General features: G+C 39.4%; 1 protein-coding gene across 1 annotated transcript in view; it reads left to right on the plus strand.

The window, feature by feature from the left end:
* The first annotated feature begins 5,279 nt into the window (after window positions 1–5,279).
* SGK1 (serum/glucocorticoid regulated kinase 1) overlaps window positions 5,280–23,794 on the plus strand; it is a 108,522-nt gene continuing 90,007 nt past the window's right edge. Inside the window, exon 1 of the mRNA XM_082731415.1 lies at window positions 5,280–5,693. Within this exon, the coding sequence (XP_082587541.1) occupies window positions 5,625–5,693 (69 nt within the window). The 5' untranslated portion in view covers window positions 5,280–5,624. The remainder of the gene's footprint in view (window positions 5,694–23,794) is intronic.

Genomic DNA, 23,794 nt, shown 5'->3' on the forward strand with positions numbered 1-23,794 from the left:
AACATCATCTCAAAGGTTGAGGGTTGAAATAAAACAGAGAATAATCACTAAAAATACACATGCATACAAAATTACATCTTATATAAAGGCTATAAAATGCTTTATCATCTATAGTCTCCACTTCATTTCTCAGTCATTCAGCAAGCAATCCATTTCACAGACATTAATAACCTTTGCAGAATACTCTGCTGACCGGCTCCATTCACTCCCACTGTCTGTGTACATGTGTGCATTTTGTGTGTGCAAGTGTGTATCCATATGTTTGCAGGTCCTCTATCAATGAGATGTACACAATGACAGAGTCTTGCTACAACACTGAAAATACCCTGACTGAGGAGACAGGAGATCACTAAAATAAGAGTGGTCAGGCCCTTAAAAGGGATCTCAAAGGAATATATTTTCTTTAAAACAGATTACTTTTGGTGGTTCCAAATCCTTTGTATGATTTAAACAAAGGAATAGAAAGAAATGCCTAAGTGTGAAGTCTGGGAGAGCTGTAAAAGTCACTGTTTCTATTGAGTGAATTATCACTAATATTCAAATGAGCAATTGCTAACAAATTGATTTGTCCCCTTGGACTACATGTTGTCACACTGGCACAAGAAAGATTTCTTTATGCCTTTGTGTCAATAGAGGCTAGATCATAAATAGATTTGGTGCAATTTTATTATATAGTACCAATGAGAGAAAAAAACAAAGAGAGGGAGGACTGTTTGTGGCTGCCTGAGTGGGAGAACAGGCACAGTTAAAAAGCAAGTAAGAGAGAGTGAGAGAGAGAGAGAGGCAGCACGAGTTTTTAATCAACTACTTCTCTTGAACTAAGAAACTAAATTTTATAATTCTATCTAAAGACATTTCAGGCAATAGAGATAAATAAAAGTCTATTATTTGGTGATCGAAATAAAACTACATGTCCTGGAAAAAAACATCAAATGCCTTAAAGGTGAATTAAATACTATTACTAGATGTGATTTGCCAAGAAAACGCAGACCTTTTTTATTGGTCTCTTCCTGGTAAGTATAAGCACTAGCACATACTTGACATTTAATAAGTAGTATCAAGTCAGGTAACACTAATTTTTTTTTTTTTAACTTTCCCAACTGGAAGAATACAGTTGATAAATACTGACTCTGTCAGGAAGCTGTATATTTATAAATTACCCATTTTTTAGCATAGTGGGAATGGCAACAAATTATAAGTATGAAACATTTTATCCTTATTTGATCTCTTCCCTCAGAAGGAAGGACAACACCTTGTTACTTGCATCTTTTCTTTCAAAAGGCCATGAACCCACTCTGCTGTTGATTCTTTCTGTTTGTACATAATCCTCTCAAAGAAAAGATGCAGTGAACTGACATTTTAGATTTGGCTTTTCTTTTGTAACTTTCCTTTGGTCTAATTCATGAATTAAATGAATTCTAATTTGATTAAACCAAAATATTCTGATTTTTTTTGTTGTTGTTGCTGTTTATTTCTCCAAAAAGGTTTTCATATATACAAAAACAATACAGAATTCCCAGTGGGCTTTCCTAATTCCTAATTACATACCCCACTACCATTTAGGCTGGAGTTTTAAACATATGATCAAGTCATCCAGGACAGAGAGGAATGTAAAACATTTCTCATGATATGGTCTATTTGTGTCCCTTTCTCCTTAGAGACATTTCTCACTAGACAGATATTTTAATGTTTATTATCTTTTGTGTTTTCCAGATTGCTATAGGAAAAAAAAAATCACATTCCATTCACCGACTAAATGTATCACACAAAACACTTTAATCTATGGAAAGATAAGCTTTCTAAAAAAGTATTACAACAGTATATGCTTCTTGTTTTAGAGAATTAAAAATTTAGCATTATTTATTGTTTTGCAAGATCTTTTCGCATAAAATTTGGTACTGATAATTGCTTCAGGAGGTAAATGGGATACATTTTATAGGAGTATTTTACAGGTGAGAATATTGAGGCTCACTGAACTGAAGAAGCTTGCTCAAGGTCACATGGAGGTTACCATACCTTCCATATCCACCAGGCACTCTCTCTACCTTCTGTATAGATGAGTCATCAGTTTTACCCAGCTATTTTATTTTATCTTTTGTGTTATGGTTCAAATAATATTATTGGGAGAAGAAAAGTGAATATACTGCACAAAAGCAAATGGAGTTTCAAGGGATTCTTTTGAACATTAGAGTTTTCCATAAAAAGATGTGTCATCCCAGGGTCAGAATGTCACTGAGGCTTAAAGAAGAAATGGTGGGTCCTTTGTTCTTACTAGAGCTTGGCACATTGGTTAGGATGGGAATTCACTTAGTTGTTCCAGAATCTCAAAGGTATTTAGTGATTCCCACAAATGGTCACTGATGTTAGCTTTTCATAGTTTTTTATCTGATTTATTCGAAAACCATTCATTGACTGCTAAGCATGGTCCAGGCACGCCACAGGGGTTTGGGGCTACAAAAATGAATAAACATGTTTAATGAGAAAAACAGGCAAGTAAATAAATTCATTTAATTAATAAAGCAAGTTTAACGCTCAAACACGATGTTTGAACAGTCCTTACTTTCCTTTTTGCCATAAGCAGTAGTCTATGCTCCTTCGTCAGCACTAATAAGCCTGGTAAAGGAGATGGTAAGTACATGGTGGTCACTGTAGGTCTACCTGCAGGTGATTTTATAAAAAAAAGAGGTTAAGAGTGAGATGAAAGATGCCTTCCTTCCCTGAGTAGCCAGCACAGTGTTGATTTAACAGACTTAATACATGTCTCTATTTATTGCAGTGACCAAAATATGGTCCAAGTAATAGACTCCCGGCCCTATAGGAGAGAGCCCCTGCCCTCTGCCTCTCCTCCCTCATCTGGCCAACTTCTACTCTTTCTTTAATTCTTTGCACTCACATTCTCCCTTTGAAAAAAGACTTCCTGGGCCTCCCCTACCCACTCTTGCCACCCTCCAAACCAAAGTGGGGGAACGTCGGTATAGTTATGGCTCTAGATATCGTTCTTCTTTTTTTTATTATGTTCAATTAGCCAACATAGAGTACGTCATTAGTTTTCAACGTAGTGTTCAAGGATTCATTCTTACCACAGTGTGTATTTCTCCACTAGGCTGTAACTTCCTTAGAGACAGAAACTATTGATATTTGTATTCACAGGATCTTGCATAAGATTATCATAGACTCAGAGACAGTGGCAACATCTCCAAGGGATGGCGTATAGTGGGGAGAAAAGAGGGGACTTAACTTTACTTTAACTTCTTCCCCCATAGTTTCTATTAGCCATCGCCTCTTAACCCCCAAGTAAACATACAGGGTACTTAAAATCAGTATGCATGCTAGGCCAGTGTAGAATCAAGGCAAGGCTCCCAGCATCCCTCTCCCATGGGATGCTTAAAGAGCACCTTCTATCTATCCCTCAAACTCAGTAAGTATCTGCTCAAATGCCTTCGTATCTGCTCAAATGCCTTCAGGAGAGAGGAAAGATGCAAAACAGGAAATCATTTGGATGACCATGCTTTTTTAAAATCAGGTTTATTGAATTATAACTTACACACAACAAAACATTCTTCCTCTTTCATATATAAAGTTTTGATGACTTTTGATAAATGCATAGTCATGAGACCACTATCATAATCACGGTAGGGACCATTTCTATAATCCTCAGAAATTCTCTTTGAACTACCAGAATTTTAAGCAAACTCTTTAGAAGAACCACAAAACTGATCAGTGTTGTAGATTAAGTAACATATCCTTGCATCTTGGGCAACTTAATGTATCTCTCCAAAATGAATGGTTTATTTTCCCTCCGTCATAATGCCATCATTTGGTTGCATGGTGTTTTTCTTCCGGAAATCTCAAAGCATTGAGCAAATAAGATTGCACTGTCCTTTCTCAAAGAAACCTGGTCCGGCTATAGAGATTTATACTCCAATGAAATCAATGCATCTCTTCCCAATTGACTTGTATGTTTCTCTTCTAGGTATTGCTTTTAACGAGCTGGCCCCTTGTTTTATCAAGTAGGCATGTGCCTTCCCCTTATTTTTCGATTATACTCCCTCATGACTATGAAAAGATTCTTTATCCTGGAGATACTTGGTACCTTTGGATTTGATCTGATGGATACATGGAATAACACAGCAAACAAGTGAATGACTAAATAAGTGAATGAGAATAGGAAAGACGGAATGAATGAACAGTTGCCTCCATGTCATGGATAGGCACTGTCTGAGAGGCACGGTGAGGTCAGGGGACTGGCCTAGAGCCTCACACACAGACATGCGAACAGGCCAGATCAGAAGCTAAGTTTCTTTTCCTTGCTCTCTCCATTTACCCATCAACTCTCATTTTTAAAAAGTCTCCATAAAATATCAACATTAAAGAGTAAAGATGGGAAAATAGGGCACACACAAATTAAGTGGTGTTTTTAAGAATGAATTTTATGTGCAAAGAATGAGATGGGTAAGGATTTCGGGGGTAGATTTCCACTTGCTAGGTAAAGGCTTTTTGGTCATTTACCAGGGCTTCCTTTCCATCAGATGGTTTCAGTAATACTTTTTAGTCATGTTCTTTGTGTGTTTTACCAATAAGACACTTCGTATATGTCCATTGTGTTCTTTTTAAAGAGCTTTCTTTAGGGAAAAAGGCAGTTGCTTTCACCGTTGGCCACTCTGTGATGACAAGTGGGGAGAGGACACTCGAAGACGTTCTATACGGTTAGTATGAGAGCCTCCATTGTTCTACCTACGCTTGCACCTTATTTCATTTTTCTCCACATTTGGACAGATCAGGAATGAATTTGATTAAATTTCCACCCAGAGACTTATTATATTCAGGAATACGTATCCAAAGAACGTCAATGAGCATAAAACCAAAAAGGATCTGCATTTCACAGGAAAATCTGATTTAAACGGCCCTACCAACAAAAAGAAAAGAAAAAAAAAAAAAAAAAAAAAAAACCACGCTATTAAAGTAGCTCTCCCGAGGGCTTGTCAACTGCTTTTCAGTGCGTCCAGAGCCGGCGTCTTCTCTCCCGGGGCTGCTCAGATATTCATGAATCGCTGCGTCTTCAGCAGCGCTTTCTCTCTCCCTCTGCCTCCCTGGCGCGGCTGTCCCTCCCTCCCTCCCTCGGCTTCTGCTCTTTCCTACTCCTTCTCTCAGCTGCTTAACTACAAGCTCCCACTGGAACTTGCACGATCAAAAACAGCTCTCCTTCCGAGCAGCCTCCAGCCGCGCGCAGCACCTGGAGCCGAGCGGCGGGCCCCGCGCGCCCGCCGCAGAGCCGCCAGGTAGCCGGGGGCGCGCAGGGGGTGCCCCTCTCCGACTAGCCAGCCGCAGAGCAGAGCATCTCCCCGGGATCCGCCGCAGCCCGGGGGGCCGGCCGCGCCGATGCCCGCGCCTCGGAGCAGCGATGGGAAGAGCAGAGCCACTGCCCTTGGCAACTGAGAGCGGGAAGAGGTTGCTGCGGTAGCGACGCTGCAGGATGTGTGAGTGAGGACCCGAGCCCCGCCAGGTTCTCCATCCCGCTCCGTCTTCACTGCCTGCGTCCGGGAGCGCGGCCGGGGGACCCGCTCGCTGCACTCACCAGGCGGTGCCACCCTGGATCTATAACTGTGAACTCCCTACTGTGGAAAATGGTAAACAAAGACATGAATGGATTCCCAGTCAAGAAATGCTCAGCCTTCCAATTTTTTAAGAAGCGGGTAAGGACGGGTTTTGTTTGTTTCTTTTGTTTTCTGCTCTTCTCTGAAATGCTTTTGATTGCTGGCCAGGGATAAGCCAAAGGTTGTCTTGCAGATTCCAGAAGGAAAGGCGAGCTTCTGGATGCCTTGGTCCAGCTGGGAAATATACCTGTCTTGATGCAAATTTGTGGGTGGGGGCGCCTCTGAACAGTGGGGGTGGGCTGGGCTGCCTGCCTTAGAGGGGGTTTGAGCCCGGAATAGGAATTTCTCAAAGCCACAAGATGACAGTCAGTGTTTAAGAGAATTGGCCTGGGGTACAGTTATGACTAGTAATTTAGTCAGGGACTAATTCAGTAGCTCTCCTCTCTCACCTTCGAAGGGTTCAACTTTTTCCACCCCTTTCACTGACTCTGTCTCAAGTGCTGTATTGCCATCTTCATTAGAAGCCGCAGCTTCTGGCTTCCCAAAGCCATGCAGCCAATAACTTGTCTAGTCTCTATCAGCGGTAAAAATAGCAAAGGACTAGAATGGCCTTTTGCAGAAATGATGGAATCCAGCATTTTAAATTCTCTATTTCACGTTGCCTCAATGTTGCTTGGTATGACTGCCTTTCTTTTCGAGAGAACAGTGGACAGTCTGAATCCAAGTGACAAGATGGGGTTATGCTGCTGTATATATTTATCCCTTCAATTCCTTGTTCTTCCATTCATAGTTGTTAACATCGCTTTGATTATAAATGAGGGGGGAAAAAGAGAGAAAGGGGTATTTTTGTGTGTTTCACAATAAACTGAATGCATTGTAATTGTCATGCTGGTGGTCTGCATAAACCTGCAGATTTATACACAAGTGGGAGGTAAGAAATGTATGATTGTTAAGAAACTGATGACTGGCACTCTTAGGGAGAGTTTTGTAAGCAACAGAACCTTCTTTCAGCCCCCAGATGCCCTGTCCTATTTAATCCCCTAGGGCAATTCCATCAAAATGGCTCTCTCCATTCATTCTTCCCGCCCTTCATTCAGGTCCTTTCTGAGCTGTGCCTGACACACAGCCCTTCCCTTAACCCACCAGCAGAACACAATGAATTACACACTGGGCCAGACCACCTCCCTGCACCAAATGGGCAAGCTGGAAAGGCAGTTCTGGAAGCAGTAAGTTAGGCCCAGCTAGAGGCCTGGCACAGGCTCCCTTTGACTATCTCATGGTTAAAGCACAACCTTCCCTCAAGTCATGGGCCAAAACATATGCATTAACAACAAGGCAAAACCACCCTGTCCTTCTTGCTGCCCCTGAAGATCCCTCACTAGTGGAGACTGCAGGCTGAATCAAAGCAAGTCAGTGCAACTTCTCAGAGCTCTGCAGTGTTTCTTGGTTTTCCCTGCAGCCAAAGTGTTTCTTTCCAAGGAATGGGCCCATCGTGAAAAGTCATCACCAACAGCAAACAAATGTTTTGCTAATAACCAAAAAACATGTCATAGCCCATAATTCAGAGCTTAAACTCTTTACTTTCTTTGAATTAATGAATTTATTTAGTGGTATTGGTGGGAGGGGAAGAAGGGTGATATTTTACAACTCCTCAGTTAGGTATTTTTTTTTTTTATCAACCAAGTAGCTTCAAGTAAAATTTTTTCTTTTTTTTTTTTTTGTCACTTACTTTCTTGGCTATCAAAATGTACTGATCGATATATAATTTACTATCTGGTTTCTTTCTGCTTAAAAGCATAATTGACCAATCGTCTTCAGTTGGTACCTCCGTTGACCTTGGATTTTGCAAAGAGCTAGCCAGGGTTTTATCTATTTGGCAGAGAGAAAGAGGTCTATAACAAGATTTTCTGCCTGGCAGCTTCAACCGCTTTCTAACCTGGGTTTATCAGTTGCTGGAGATAGAATCAGAAATCTCCCTCCTGGTCTCCTTACTCCTCAAGGACAGCAAAATCAGCAGAATGAGACTTTGTAAGAAGTCATGGACAGCTTTGAAGATAAATTCCTTGATTCTTGTCCACTGGTATACAGTAGTTCCAAAAGTCGATTTCATTTTGTACCATGACTTTTGCTTTGGGCTTTGCTTTTTTGTTTGTTTGGTTTTGGGGATTTTCTAGTTTTTAATTATACAACCAACATGTAAACAGATGTGTAAAGCATTAAGACAGTGCCAGGTAAATCCCACCTCTTCCCCAGTCTTCCCCAGATGGAACTGTTGTGGCCATGTTGGTGTTCATAAAGTCCAGCCTTCTTCTATGCATTTACATACACATTCATATACAAGAATGTTTTTGTTTTCAGCTAAGAATAATCTATTTTCCCTATATTCTACTGTTGGAGTTCCACACATTTCTGCATTTTTATTTTTAACCTAGATGGACAGTCTTACAAAGTGAACCTTTATCCAGTGCCCACGTAAAACCATGAATAGATCTTAGGGGGAAAAAAAAAAACCCCATAGGTATTTTAGGGCTCACAAGAAAGACTGAGGTTTGGACACAAACTGTGATTGCAGAAGCCTTAAAGAGTGCTTCTGATGCCTCTGAGACATTCCAAAGGGAGCACAGAGAAGCTCACTAGAGGGGAATATTGATTGACCTGTCCGGTCCTTCATTTAGGAGAGTAATAATAGCCATCATTTATCTAGTGCTTTCTACGTTCTAGAGGTTGAGGGCCAAATACTTTATGTGAATGATCTCATTTAATCCTCACAGAAACCCAATGCAAAGTGTGGCTCAGGGAGATTAACCAACCAGCCCAAGGTCATGTAGCTAAAAAATAGCAGAGCTAAAATTTAAACTTTGTTTAACCCAAAGCCTGTGTTCTTAGTCCAGACTTTCGATTTCAAATCATCCTCCCACATTTTTTTTTTAATTTTCCACCACAAAATCTTTTTTTCTTTTTTTCCAAGTGAAATCTTTGTGTCTCTATCCAATGTACCAAACTTCTGAAGGCAGCCGACCCTCAGCAGACAAGCTTCTTGAAGCTCCTTTCCAGCCCACAGTCTGGAGACAGGCAGTCTTGGTGCAATTTCCCCAAATCCTTTGGACTTATGCTTTCCACTCTCATGTCTCAAAAGCTCAACTAAATCAGCTTAATTTCATTTAGCTGAGAATTGCTAAGCTAAACTCCGTAAGAGTTCTACTTCCAATCTCCCCATGTTAATGATAAGTTAGCTTTAGGATATCTTTGGATTATGTTTTAGTCTGAGTCTGTAAAGATTCACTTAAAGTGAATGAAAAGATGTCCTTATCAGTTTTATTCTCCCAATCCGACAGCTTTAAAAGTTATCAGTTGTGTTAAAGATAATCCATTTTCATAGATTTTAAGATATGTTCATAGTTCAGATTTTTGCATTATGACTCAGAAAACACAAACAAATGGCATTGTCTTCAACTTGATAATCCTAGGTCTGTAAAAAAAGACTTCGGTAGCCATGATTAAACTGTCTTCTGTAAAATTTCAGAGGCTATCTGGCCACATAGAATTTTGAATTTGGAGTGAAACTTAGAAATGCTCTCAGTGACCTCTCTGTTTTAGTGATGAGTAAACAGTATCAGGAAGAAGAAGACACCTGCTCAGATTAGAATATGGCTAAGCGCTGCTCACATGGGCAGGGTTTTCACTTCCAGCTCTTAGTGTGCTATCCTCCTCATCGTGCCCTGTAACTAGTTCAGGGCTTCATGCCTTGTCCATTCATTTTTTAATCAAAATCCAGCTCTCATCTTCATAGAATTAACTGCCGAGTGACCACTAGCTTTGACAAGACACTTTTGTCTGGACCCAGTGTTTCATGATTTTGTGCATTTGAACAAGTTCCTTATGTTGTATTATTCTTTAATAATAACAAATTTTATAATCACCATCACTTATACAACACTAACTTCGCTGGGCACTGTTCTCAGAGTCTTAAGTATGGTTATGTATGTAAGTTCTCACAAAAATCCCAAGATAGATGCTATCGGCATCCCGATTTCACAGGTGAAGAAACTGAGGAGTATGGAGGTGGAGAGAGCAGTCCTAGGGTACACTGCCAGTTAGCAGCAGAAACAGGGTTTGGATCCAAGTGCTTGGCTCCACAGCCCGTAGCCTTAACCACTGTCCACCCTGCCTGTTGGCGTTAACCAGTCCAGCATGATCAGAGGAAAAGTGAAGAGGTACTACAGCCCTAGCTTCCTCCTTTCTCTAAACATGTCAGGGAACAAAGCGAAGGTTCTCAGCCCGATTATGTTGTTTATCCTGGCAGAGCTGAGGGGTGAAATTTAGCTCCTCTGCAGTGGTTATTCTCCACCACTGTTCCATTAACAGCATTCCTTTACATGCATTTCCTTTTACTGCCCTATTATGTCTGCTTAAAGCATTGAATTGGAATGATAACAAAGATTTTCTACCTATGTGAAATACTCCATGTCTTCCCGGAGGGTTAACATTTATTGAGCTTTTACTAAGCGTCAGGCGCTGTTCAAAGTATTTTACTAGTGTGATCCTCAGAATCTTTGATTACGCCTATCTTACAGCCAAGGACACAGAGCTTCAGAGAGGTTAAGTAACTGGTTCAAGGTCATAGTGTTATTAAGAGAGGTAACAGAGTTCAAACTCAGGAGTCAGCTCTAGTTCCACCAATCTTTCCATTGACATCTCTGGAGTGCACTACCATGATGCTAACACTGCTTCAGGGTTGGCTCTCCCCATTGGAAACTACTGTGAGGATGATCCAAAGAGGATTTTGTGGGGAGCTTTTGGCCATAGCTATGGAGAGTTAACATTTTCCAAGCGACTCCCGAGGGTAGGAGGAATGCTTTCCAACAAATCCGAAGTCTCCAAGATATATTTGATCATACTTCCTGGCACCATAGTGCTTCCTACTATGCTTTCTTCCGAGGTAGCTAAAACCCGAGTTGTTTGAGTCCTTGTGTGGGCTCCCACAGCATAGCTCGTGGTCCTGCTCACCCTGCGTGGTAACATCAGGACTATTTACTCACCCGTAGCTCCCACAGGGCAGGAAGGTCTTAAAGGACAGAGAATCCATGACCTTGTTCATCAGATCCCTTACTTGTCAAACCAAATTTGTTAGATGAAAGTATATACAAAATGAATGAATGAATCCTTTTGTTAACTTGTCCCTAAGTCATTGTCTTGTCCTCTTCCTCCCTGTTTTTCTTTCTTGAGAGAGATTAATGACTTAGAAGTCTAATGCATTTTAATTTCCTCTCCTTTTAGATATGGATTATAAATAAATGAAGACTTTGAAAAATACCTTAAATCTGGTTCAAGGACAAGTTGTCACTATGCTTGATAGCTGGCAGGTCCTTTGGGGGACTTGACCTCATCTTGTTTGCTGCTGCAGTGTCCACTCCACAGCCTCTTTTCTGTAATACTTTCCCTGTTAGGTCAATCGAGACAGATGCAGTAAGATTGACTACTTTGCTTTATTGTACATGAATATAAATCTGACTTCAGTATTATGTAGTGCTTGCATTATGTATTCTCCACCTGGAATTTTTTAAAAAAAGAATCTTTCCAGCTATCATTTTTCCATGTGGTTTTAGGAGCCACCAAGTGTGAAGAAGTTGACCTCAAGATGCTTTTTCCACTTTGACCACTAAGTTGTTGAGGGGTTGGCCTGGAGTAGGGGCAAGTTCATCCGGTCAGGTGTGGCTGGGCCGGGGAGCTGGGTCTCCAGTATGGCGGCATGCAGGAGAGGCACCATTCTCATGGACTCCATGTTTTGGCACCCTAGCAGCTCTCGAGAAAGCCCGATACTATTTAGGCTCTCACTCTGCTACAGTGCTTGGGAAATATTTTGAGTGGAAAGTGTAGCGGAGTTCCTTGAAGGTTTCGTTTTTTGAAGAATTAGTGCTAATGTGCTGGTGCCATATCTAACACCAGAATAAGAAATCTTCCAAGCTCCCCCATATTTGATGATCTGCAAATGCTTCTTGAGACAAAGCAAAACTAAAATGGGGGTGGACAGCCACTGAAACGCATGTCCCACCCCCCACCTCCCTCACCCCCTGCTGAAAAGGTTTGATTATAAAAACATAAAGGAAAGAACTGTAGGAGAATTGGATTCGTAGAAAAATTTAATTAGTAATTTAGGTCAAGCTAAAGATAGTTCACTAGAAGAAATACTGTGGAGGCAGATTTTAAAGTGTCATTTTTTTTTTAAACACACACCAGTTTTAAGTTTCAGCCGTAAGTATAAGAAGTTAATATTTTTAACATTGGCAGATAAGGAGAAGACTCCTGACTTACCGGGAAGACACCGTCACCTGCCCTCTGACTGACTAGCACCTCAGATCCTAACTTGTCAGCTTGTCTGAGTGTGGACTCATTGACTTCTCACCAACACCACAATAAGGACCTTTATTCTTTCCATGGGGTTTCAGAAAGTTCGGTTCACAGGACAGTTTTCCCAAAGAGCTTTAACCGAAGGAATATGCACAATCTCCCTGGAGATCCATGTCTTCCTGTTGGGCAGAACACCTTGGCCCTTCTTCTCAAGGCCTCTTCCTGGCCCAGCAACAAGAAGGCAGTCAGTCACAGTGATATACCCTGGTCCATGGTCTAAGGGTCAGCTCACCAGCAAGTGGCCAGATTTCCCTGGCAGACTACAGACTCAGGCTGCAAATTTTATACCATTCTGTGTGGGAGGCAGAGGAGAGTAAGGTGGGAGGAAAATGATAAGGAAAAGCAGACCCGGCAAGTTAGGTGCTGCTCGGGCTTCCTGGTGCAGCTATTCCAACACTTGGAGACAGGATTCCTGTTAGTTTGTTTACTCTCACACCTATCGCTTTGCAGCCTTCTAAAACGATTTCCTAAGTATTTACAACAAAGGAAAATGACAATCAAGGCTGTAACTAGGACGGTAGAAGAATGTCCCCCTTGGTAAAGCAAGATGCCAAAATATTACTCTAATTGCTTTCCAGAGCCTGCTGTGATATTTTTTCTGGGAAGAGTCCACTTAGCTATTTTTATAGCACTGGGGTCACCTTGATCTATTTTCCCTTCCTAGGTCAGGGCATTCACCCAAAATGCCGTTTGCTTGGGAAATGATGGACCCTGTGGCTCTTCCCCTCCTTGTCTCCTCTCTCCCCATCCCTTCTCCTCTTCCCCCTCCTCCTCCCCTTCTTCTCCTCCTCCTCCTCGGTCTCCTCCTCTTCCTCCTCCCCCTTCCACCTCCTCCCCTTCTTCCTCCTCTTCCTCTCCGCCTTCTCCTTCTTTCTCCCCACCCTCTCTCTCATCTCTAAAAGGTAAGTTCACATCAAAGTAAAGGAGACAAAAGCCTGAACTGAAATATTCCTGGATTCACATGCCATAGAAAACCCAGAACTCTCATCCCTCTAATCCAAGGGTAACAGGAATATCTTTCCATTTCTGAGTCTGCTACAGAGAGTTCAGCCAGGATGAAAGACCACCACAGATCAAGATTTTAGTTTCTGGAAATAGCAAAGTGAAATGGGTCCCTAAATAGTTCAAAGATTTTAAGGTTCAAGTCCATGTGGGACCAACATTAAAATATACTGAGGGAAAAAAATTTAAGTTAATAGTTTGAGAATTAAAAATAAATAAGAATCTTTATTTTGAGTGCTTATTAGTCACAACTATAATCATTTCCATAGAATGATCTTTCTGAAAAGTAATCAAATGTCTTTTGAATCCTGAATCTTTTGGGACCAGCATTAATTTGGGTTATATCACAGAAAAAAATTTTTGAGACAGAAAACTATGAATATATAGCTTTTAGGGTGGTTAAAAAGATTGGGGTAAAGCTAAGAGGCACAACAGTGGAGATTTGGTCTAGCAATAAATACATTAAAAATGAACTCTCTAGTTTCATAGGGTTTCTCTGAAACCTGGAATATAAACTCCCTGAGGGCAGAGATCATGGCTATCTTGTTCACAGCTCTGAGTTTCTGGTACACAGTAGACACTCAACAAGATACACTTAATGAATCAATAAAGAGAACTTAATCAAATGGTTTGGGGAGGAGGTGTCCTGGTAATTGTAATATAATTACCTAGTTAAATAGAGAAGATATTGATAAAGAGAGGAAGTAAGAATTAAAGAAAATCTTGGCATGATTTCCACTATTTCTAAATAGTGCTGTTTGCATGCCAACAAATAAAAGTGTGAAAGAATTAGAAGCTTATGCCTTAATGAATGAATGTACTTTAAAGCCGGTAATGCAATGATGTATTTGTTTATTTAGGTTTGGCAGAAGCTAGATTTGAGCAATAACCTCCAAACTGGGTTCTATTCTGATGATTAGTTTGCCATTTTTATAATACTAGGTGTAAATAATTTTAAAAATTAGTAATAAGTGGGGCGGCTTGATCTAGGAATACTTATATCTTTTATGTCAATTGTACCATGATGAACAAGAACAGGTGAGTGGAGATATTAACAATTTCCTGAAGAATATATTGATAAAGCTTAAGGAGTTAAGAGATGTCAAATTAAGGAGTTCAGAGTTAAGGAGTTAAGAGATGGCAATTTGTTCATGGAGGGAAATCACAGAATCTGTAATCCATCTTTAAGTGAGAAATAAAAAATAGCTTAAGCCACAGAAATTGATTGTCTCAGAGTTCTGGAGGCTGAAAGTCTATCAAGGTATCAGTGGGGTTGGTTCCTTCTGAGGCTGAGAGAGAAGGATTTCCCTCCAGGCCTCTCTCCTTGGCTTGTAGATGATCATCTTCTCCCTGCGTCTTTTTCTTTTTCTCGTAAGATTTATTTATTTTAGAGTGAGAAAGAGCAGAAGCGAGTGGGGGGGAGGGGCAGGGAGAGAGGGACAAGGAGGGAGAAAGAGAGAGAAGGAGAGAGAATCTCAAGCAGACTCCCCATTGAGCGTGGAGCCCAACACAGGGTTCCACTCCATCCCAAGACCCCCAAGATCACGACCTGAGCCCAGGTTGGAGTTGGATGCTTAATGGACTATGCCACCCAGGCACGCCTTCTCCCTGCATCCTTACATCCTCCTCCTTCTATATGTATCAGTCCAAATTTCCCCTTTTTATAAGGATAACTATAAGGACATTTATACGGACATCAGTCACACCTCATTAGTGCCCACCCCCTTTTAACTTGATTACGTCTCTAAAGATCCTATCTCCAAATACATTCTGAGTTTCTGGGTTAAGACTTTAATATACAAATGGGGGGGTTAATTCAGCCTATAGTTTTTTCTTTACCATCGAAGCCTCATTTATATCTGCAATGGAACATCCCCAATAGATTGGGCTCTAAAGTAGAAATTTTTACTTTATTAAAAATATGGGTAAATTCTGGGAAACAAATATTGCAGAAAATCTATAACATTGAAGAATATCAGGTGAGGCAGAGGTTTGGCAGGCAAAATTATCTTAATTGTTTTAAGGACGGTAATGTGGTAGAAGTAGGAAGTGAGGGATAACTCAAAAAATATTGCTGCTAAGTTTTTATGTAATAAAACTGGAAGAGCTGGATGGCTGATGGAATATCTAATATAACATTTAAGAGCTTACAACTAAATAATACCCATGTGTAAATGAATTTAATCAAAGAATATCAATATAACTATTTTCTCTTTAACCACTCGAGCTCAAAGATTGTTACATAAGAACTAGGACCTAGCAGTTACTGTATACAGGGCCTTAGTTATCAGCTTTGGCAAAGCAGTCATATCCAACTTATTTGTCCATCAGTCAATTTTTCCATGAAAGGGCCCATACCTTCTCACATTGCCAGTAATAAGATGGTGGTGAAGCCATTGCTAATAACTAGTCTTCTAGCATGAAATGAGTTCTTTAAATCAGGCATTTGAGAGTAACTCTTCAGACTTAATCTCGATCACATAGAATTCCAGGATGTGTAATGTTTGTTTCATCCCATATCTTGACAATTAGCTCTTACATTATACATTTTATTCTTTTCCGAAAATCAGAGCAATGAACATTTCTAGCAATGTCCTCCTTCCTAAAGTCATTATCTTCCGATAGCAGGTTCAGAATTAGTGTTGAAACTCACACTTGTGGGGGAGGGTGAAGGTTTTTCATCATTAAGAACCAGTATAATTTACACTTGTGTGTATCAGGCATTAGGATAGAAATGCAAATATAAGAAAGTATATTTTCCTTCACTGTTCATATCCTATCCTAACCCCAGGAACTTTGGTCACATCTTCCTGTCATATACTCTTTGTAGCTTCTTGTACTTTTTTTTTAAAATGGCACCTGTCAATGTATAATCACATATTGATATAGCTATTTAATAAATATCTTTATCATTAATTAATATCCTCCTAGACTCTGGTCTCTTTGAGGGAGGGGCTTGTGCTCTCTCTTGCTTGCAATGATGTCCTCAGAGCTTGGCTCCTGGAATGTTATCAATGAGTCTTTACTAAAACAAAAAGATAAGAAATTATGAAATGCTGATCTAAGAGGGAGAGAAGAGTTAACGCTTAAAACACACAAGTCCTTTCCATTTTATTGCTTTTTTAAAATTTTATTTTGTTTCAAACAGAGGCAGATGCTAAGACTTCAAGTCTGAGACACATTTATATTCCAAATGGCATTGCTTTTTAAGTCATTGTCTCTTCTGTCATTTACTGTTCCTGTGAGGAGAGCCACATAATAAACTGCTTTTATAATTTAGATGTAGGTTAAAGATTTTTCTTTTCTGAAAGAAACCACATTTAGCATGATATAATCCCACAGGTTTGCCTCAGTTGCCAGGAAACTCAAAGCTAAATTTAAAGGTAAATTTCAGTGAACAAATTAGACCAATCTGTAGAAATAACTTACGAGTTGCTAAATTTGGTTTTAATCTTGTATTTTTATTTTAACTCTCTTGTTTTGTGTGTCTCGTTGTAAACTGCCTCAGATGTTTTCAAAAGTAAGATGGCATATTATACTAATGCATTGCTATGGTGATAAAACAGCAAACACAGAAGAAATCTAGTTCTAAATTATGAAGTGTTTCTCTATTAGCTTTTCTTCTTGAAAATACATGCCTCAGACCACATGAAATTGATCACTGGATCAGAGCTAACTTTTAAACTGTAGGTTTATTATCTCAGATGTAAAATGTAAACCTCATGGACTCAAAGTAAAACTATAGGTATGTTTTCTGCTTGTCCCCTTAAAATATATTATAATACTCCAGATCGTGTCAAACTGTACTGAATTTGTTATCTATTGTTGTGTTACAAGATATCCAAACTTAATGATCGAAACAACCAATTTGTTTTTCTCAGGATTCTATAATTTAGGAGTTCAGGTTGACTTATTAGGATAGTACTGCTCCATGTCATTGGCTGGGTCATTCCTTGGCTGTGTTCAACAGGGGGGTGGACTGGGCCAGAAAGTCACAGAAAACTTCACTCTCATACCTAAAGCCTTATTGCTCCTCTCTTTTGGCATCTTTCTTTCTCCATGTAGCTTGGGCTCCTTCCATCATGGTCATAAGTTAGTTGGACGTAGATGTCTGCTGGCTTCCGAGACAAGTGCTTTATGAGAGTGGCAGAAGTTGCCCATCTTGTAAGGCTCTGATTTGGAGTTTATAGTGCTGTTTTCACTATAAAAAGAGTCACAGGGCCGGTTTACATTTAAGGGAAGGAATAAATTCCACCTCTCAATGAGAAGAGTGCAAAGTGAAATTATTGGATGTTTCTATTTGTTCCACTAAAACTACATAATTTTCCAAACTGCACCCAGCTGTACTGAGTTAATCTATAACCTCTTATAATCAAGACATTTCCAGTTGCACTCAAAAAGTAGAAACACTCAAACCCTCATAGGAGAAAGATATTAAGGACTCCTAATACAGGATCAGACAAACCCAGGTGGACTCTTACCTACATTACTTACAAGCTTTGTAACATTGGGCATGCTATTTAATGTTTTACCTCTATTGGCTTATCTATAAAATGGGCTTAATAACAACACAGAACTCAGAGCCGTTGAGAGGATTAAATTACAGAATGCATGTAAAGCATTTAATCCTCATGTCTGAGACATATTTAGAGGCCCAAAATGTAAGATATTATCAAGATGACCTTAAAATTCTGGCTTGTCTTTTTAAACTACCAATTCTACACTTTTTGTTATGGTATAAGTTGTGATTTTCCTCATGAGTCCATTTAGAGACATGCTGCTATTAAATCTCTTTGCTTTTGGATTTTATTGTTTAAAGGTCATTTCTCAAAAGACTTCTTCCTGGTCAGCAGGTTTACGCTTTTACTGAGTTATTTAGTGGTTTCCAGAGGCTTAGGAACTAGTGAACATAATTAATTTCTCTTCTGTAGGTACTCGTCCCTAGAGCAACCCCAGAGGGCTGGCTTCATCACCCAAATAGTACTTAATTTGTACAGGATCCCATTAAATCAAATGGTACCAAATTACTCTGCTTTTTTGGCTTCATGTGCACAAGGTACTGACAGAGAAACAGATACCCAAACCCTTATGACCAACACATGATCACTTATTGATGAGATTCTATCTGAATGTAATGCCAAGTCTTGTTTTCTAATCTACCCTGTTCTTCCAAGTGAAGACTTGGAATTCATTTGCATATTCAAAAGCATGACCATGTAACTCATGAGCACTTGGAAATACTCCTTAAAATCCTTTAATTGCTCCACTTTCATGAAACTATTTCTTATTAAAATCTCAAAAGCTCCTATTGCAAGACAGTCCATCCCTCTGTTTTCTTTAACCCTAAGATCAAGCTCTTTCATTTGTATTTCCTTTGTCCTGCGGATACTTAGCCCTCCTTATCTTAACTTTCCTTGTCTCCACGGGCTTTCCTGGGGACCCCTCCCACCATGAAGCTTCTGTGGTGGCTTCTGTGCCTCAACACTGTCCAGGTTCTCTTCTTACCTCTAGGCTATTGCCTTGTTTCCTTCCAGCCTTCTCCTGCTCTGCCTTACTTCTAATGTGGGAGTGGCTCAGTCTCCAGCCTTGCCTCACTGGCCTCTCTCCCCCTTACTATCTTTGTCTTTCTTTACCCTCTCATTCTGATTCTCCATCTTTCTCACTTTCCCATGTATTCTCTCCTTTAGCTCCTCTTCCTCAGCAATACACCAGTTCATTCATTCCCAGGCTTTAAATACAATCTGTATCTTTCTTAGATTTATCACTTCACTAAATGTCAGATCTCTATTCTCAATTGTCTACTTGATGTTCCTGTAGAAATGTCTCATGGACACCTTAAACTAATCCTATCCAAAACTGAACTCTTGATTTTCCTTCCCGTGTAATTTGATTCTTTTCTCTATTTTCCCCATCTCAAGTAAATGAAACTACTGTCCACTAATTTGCTAGAGCCAGAAACCTACCAATTATTATTCTTCCTTCAATTCTTCCAACATTAATGTAATTCATCGACATATCCTACTGAGTTGACTTCTAAAATAGATTTTTGTTTTTGCTTTTTTTTTTTTAAATTCCCCTCATTTTATCTTTACAGACTTGGTGCAAGGCATGCCCGTTTTTTTGGACTCTTTAATAAAACTTCTTTACTCTTTTCTTCACATCTACTCTTCCCTGCCTTTCTCCTCCTTAACTTTCCCATGAAGAAATCACAGCACTTTTAGACAGATTAACAGCTTTCCCATAGTAGTAAGTTTTCCTGAGGAAACAAGGCAGTAAAAGAAGAAAGAACCTCCCCAGAGTCGTATAGAGAACTGGCAAACTTGACTTTAGAAACCAAGATCCTTCTTTGTGGCAATATAATTTTTTACTCTCTGATATCTACTCCTTTGTTTTGTTTTGTTTTGTTTTGTTTTTCTACTCTTCTTGATTTATATTCTTTTTTTAATTGAAGCATTTTATTTTGTGAAAAATTAAGGGATTTGGGGCTCTTTTGAAAAAGCAGATGCTAAAATGCTTTTGTTTAAATTACATTATTCATGTATGTCATACATGAATATGATAATATGTCAATAATGTCATGTGACATTATTCATGTCACAGAGTTTGGAAAAATTACCAGAGGCCCCAAAACCCTGTCAGAAGGAAATGTCCTAATTCTTTCTTTGGAACTAGAACAAATAGACATATTCAAACATTGAGTATTTCCAGATTGGGAATCTTTTTTCCAGATTGGGAATCTTTTTTTTTTTTTTAAGTGGTTTACTAAACCAGAGCATAATAATAATGTTAGGGACCATACTTTTTATAAATTTTACTTTATGTCAACTGACCACTTTAGATAGTTTTGAAAGTTCTTCCTATTCTGGATATATCCAGCGTATTTTACCTTATCCCCTATGCTCCTTGGCATAGCTCTCTGACGCTAGTAGCTCAGGAATGAACTGGGTGGGCCTCCATCTCATCCTTTTTACTCTTCTTCCATCTGAGAGTTCCTCCTTTGCTCACTCCTCATCCTTAGCACACACTTTGCTAAATTCTACTTATTTTTCTGTAGAAAGCTGTAGTTCCATGTGATCCATGGAGTTTACCCCGCTGCTATAAATTGCCCAGATTTCTCTCTTCAAATGCTTCTTCAACTCTCTGTAAATACTGATTTAGCATACTAATTACCTTTTATTGATTGGTTCTAATATGCTCTCACAAGTAGCATTTTCATAGCACTTAATTTGGAACACATTCAATGATGTTTTTTTTCTCCCTTGTGTCTCCCAGCTCAGGAGTGCAGGTATCCTTAGCCTTGATTCAGCAACAAGGATGCTGAGCATCAGAAAGATTAAGTAAATTTCCGCGGTCACGCAGATAAGAAGGCCCATTGTCTGTTGACAACATTTGAGATTCTGCTTCATCACATCATGTCACTTTTCTGGCAATCATTGTGGGTTTTCCCTGGTCATTCTATGCTCACTGTCTGTTAGCCTAGGAACTTCAGAAACTTGGAAGGAACTGTTTGCTGTCATGTTGGCATCCTCAGATTCTTTGGTCTAGGAGTAGAAGGGAATCCACTTTCGTGCATTCTACCTTCTAAATAACTTTTGGCTCCCACTTCCATATACTTACTGACAGACTGCACTGCCATTTGCCTAGTTCACGTCACCTTCATTCTTCCCTGGAGAACTGCTACCACTGCATAACTGCCCTTTTGCTGCCAATCTTGCCCCCACAGAAACCTCCAAACTTCAGTCTAGAAGAGCTTTCTAAAGCACAAGTTGGAGCGTGATATGCCTATGCTTACTACATTTCAATGACTCCTGATAGCTCTTAAAGGAAGGTCTTAATTCCATTTGCATAAGGTACACTGAGTAGTCAAATTCATAGAGATGGACAGTAGAATGGCGGCTTCCTGGAGCTGGGGCCAGGTGGGAAGGGAATGAGGAGTTAATGGGTTTAATGAATAAGAGTTTCTGTTTGGAAAGATGCAAAGGTTCTGGATAAGAATGGTAGTGATCTGTCCAACAATGTGAATATACTGAATTGCACACTTAATGATTACAATGGTAAATGTGATTTATTATGTATATTATAGTGTACATTATGTACATACAACATCATGTGTGTTTTCTCACAATAAAAAAATAAAATGTACTTTTTTAGATGGGAATGGCTAAGGAAAATAAAGATAAGATGAGGGATTAAGAGGGCTGAGATGTAGGAGGTGATGATAGGATTTACTGTTACAGGGTTCCTTGCTTGTTTTTGCTCAGGACTTGAGTTACCATGTACAACCACAAGTCTGGAAGAAGATTCAGAAAGACCTAAACCTTCCTTCTGATTACCAGTAGATACAAAAGTAAAGCTTTTGAAATGTGGGTTGCTAAATTCCCAAGAACTGGATGCCTTTTATTCTCCCCATGAGGTCAATAAGGGAACTCCTCAAGAGGAATATTGGCATCTCAAACTGTTAGTCAGAACTACCATTTATCTTTTCTCATCCACGTTTCGGTTGGACATAAGCGCTTCTTGGCCTTGCATCATCAAAGAATTATGAGACCATTTCAGGAGGTAAAGATGACTAGATTTTGAAAATCAGATAATTACATCTGATTTATGTTTCCAGTGTCTCGATAAATCACCTTAATATCCAGGCTTCCTTGGGTTGGTTTTATATTATTGACTTTTCTTAACTCACACAAAACACACACACACACACACACACACACACACACACACACACACAAAGAACTCCCCCCAAAAAAACAGTCCATGTGGATTCCAAGTCTAATTGCAACCTTATAGTAAGCGATCTGACTTTTGGGGTTTTTTTTTATATTAAAATGCAAGTTTTTATTAAAGTAAATGTTACCAAATCTTGAGTTTAAAGGTTTTATATCAAAGTTTGATCTCCACATTGTAAAAACAACTGGCCTAAAGTCAAACTTCTATCCAATCAAGGATCTTTTGACTTTGCGATGTCAACCATGCAGCCTAGCTCATTTTTTTTTTTCTTTAATGGTAGTTTGACCAGAATACCTTCTAATATCTTTGCTTACCTCTAATCTAAAGAGTCTGCCATTTAGGGATAATATGACCAGCAAAGCCTTATGAAATTAAGTCTAATACTTCTTTATAAGATTATCTTAGTTAGTTGCAACTATTTAAAATTTTAAAAATTTATGAATCTTTCCCAGTGAAATAGAAGGACTTTTACGACTTACTAGAAACTGGCAAATTACAAACCATTTTACATTGTATAGATCTGAAGTATAAATTTTCAGAGCTTAATTCTTATAAAATTAAAAATATTCTCTCCTTCTGAAACATTCAGACTGAAAACATGAAGGTCAGCTGAAAACACAGCCTAGAAAAACATAAGTTATCTAATTTGGAAGACAACATATGAGTCACAGAATATTTTGGCCATGGAACTGTCATTTAATTTCCTTCTTTAGGTCTTTTTGCATTCTGTCAAATGGGAAGCCTTTGGCATTTTGATCATTGTGAAGATGTATTGGTAATACTTCTAAAGGTGTTAGAAAATGGAAGTATTTAAGTGACTTGCTAAATCAGAACCCTTGACTGAATGAATATTTGACCAGCTTCATGTATAAGGCCAGTTTTGTCCTGTGTCAAAAACTTTTTAAAACCATTCCTTTCATAACTTCAATGAATTTTGGATCCTTTTCATCCCCCCCCCCCCACTTTTCTGTAACTACTAATTAAATGTTTGTAAAATGATCTCTTCTCTTAAAACACGCAATCTCTACCTGCCCTTCCTTTTGTAACAAAATCCATTTTTGCAGAGTGATGAACCTTAAGATTTAATTAGAGGAAAGTTATTTAACTTATCTGAGTCTCACTTGCTCCATCTGTAAAAGGACAAAAGTTCTTTTCACCTCTAAGAAGGTACTATTTCTGCAAAACAGTTTGCTCTCTTGGTGCGACGTGTAAGTAATGCATATAGCTACCACTCCCCTACAGTAGAGGACCTGATGGGTTCTCATCGAGACTCCTTCAGAAGGTTTCTAACAGGGCTCGTCACTGTCTGTCTCGCCTCACTCCCAAACATCCCATGTGGTGGCCAAGCTGCAGATAAACATTTAATATGAAAGTGACAGGTGTGGATCTGGCTTGCTCACAGGATTAATTACAAACCTATAAGCTCGTGCCCAAGGTCTTCGGCAATAGAACGGCCTGTGGAACCTTTCCTCTTCCTTCCCATCGTCTTCTTCCCTGTGTGTTCTCCACAGTTATTTATTTGTTCATTCAGGTGTACTTAATGAGTAGTATCTTCCGAGCACCATGCTATATGCTAGAAGTAATGACGAGCCCAAACAGAGAAGCTCCAGGCAAGGCACTGCTTATGTAAAGACTGGGTTGGGAAGAAGTGGGGAGTTTGTGAGACATAGCATATCGATTGTGAGGCTGGAGCAGAGACCTGAATGTAGGGGATAACTTTGGAAAGTTAAAAAAAGAAAAAAAAAAAAAAGGCAATAATACACACACACACACACACACACACACACACACACACACACACACACAACCATCGATAGGACCTCATGGAACTCTATGGAAAATTCCTTGTTTCCCTAAACCAAATAGTGCTTATACTACAGTCATTTCTATCTCTATGCCTTCTAGACCCATAGAGTCCGACATAGTAGCCACCAGTTACGTGTGGCAATGGAGCACGTAAAATGTAACTATTCTGAACTGAGATGTGCTGTAAGTGTAAAGTACATACCAGACTTTAAAGATCTATTACAAAAAGAAAAGAAAAGAATATGATATAC

This window comes from Mustela nivalis (assembly GCF_964662115.1).
Source record: "Mustela nivalis genome assembly, chromosome: 5".
NCBI lineage: Eukaryota > Metazoa > Chordata > Mammalia > Carnivora > Mustelidae > Mustela > Mustela nivalis.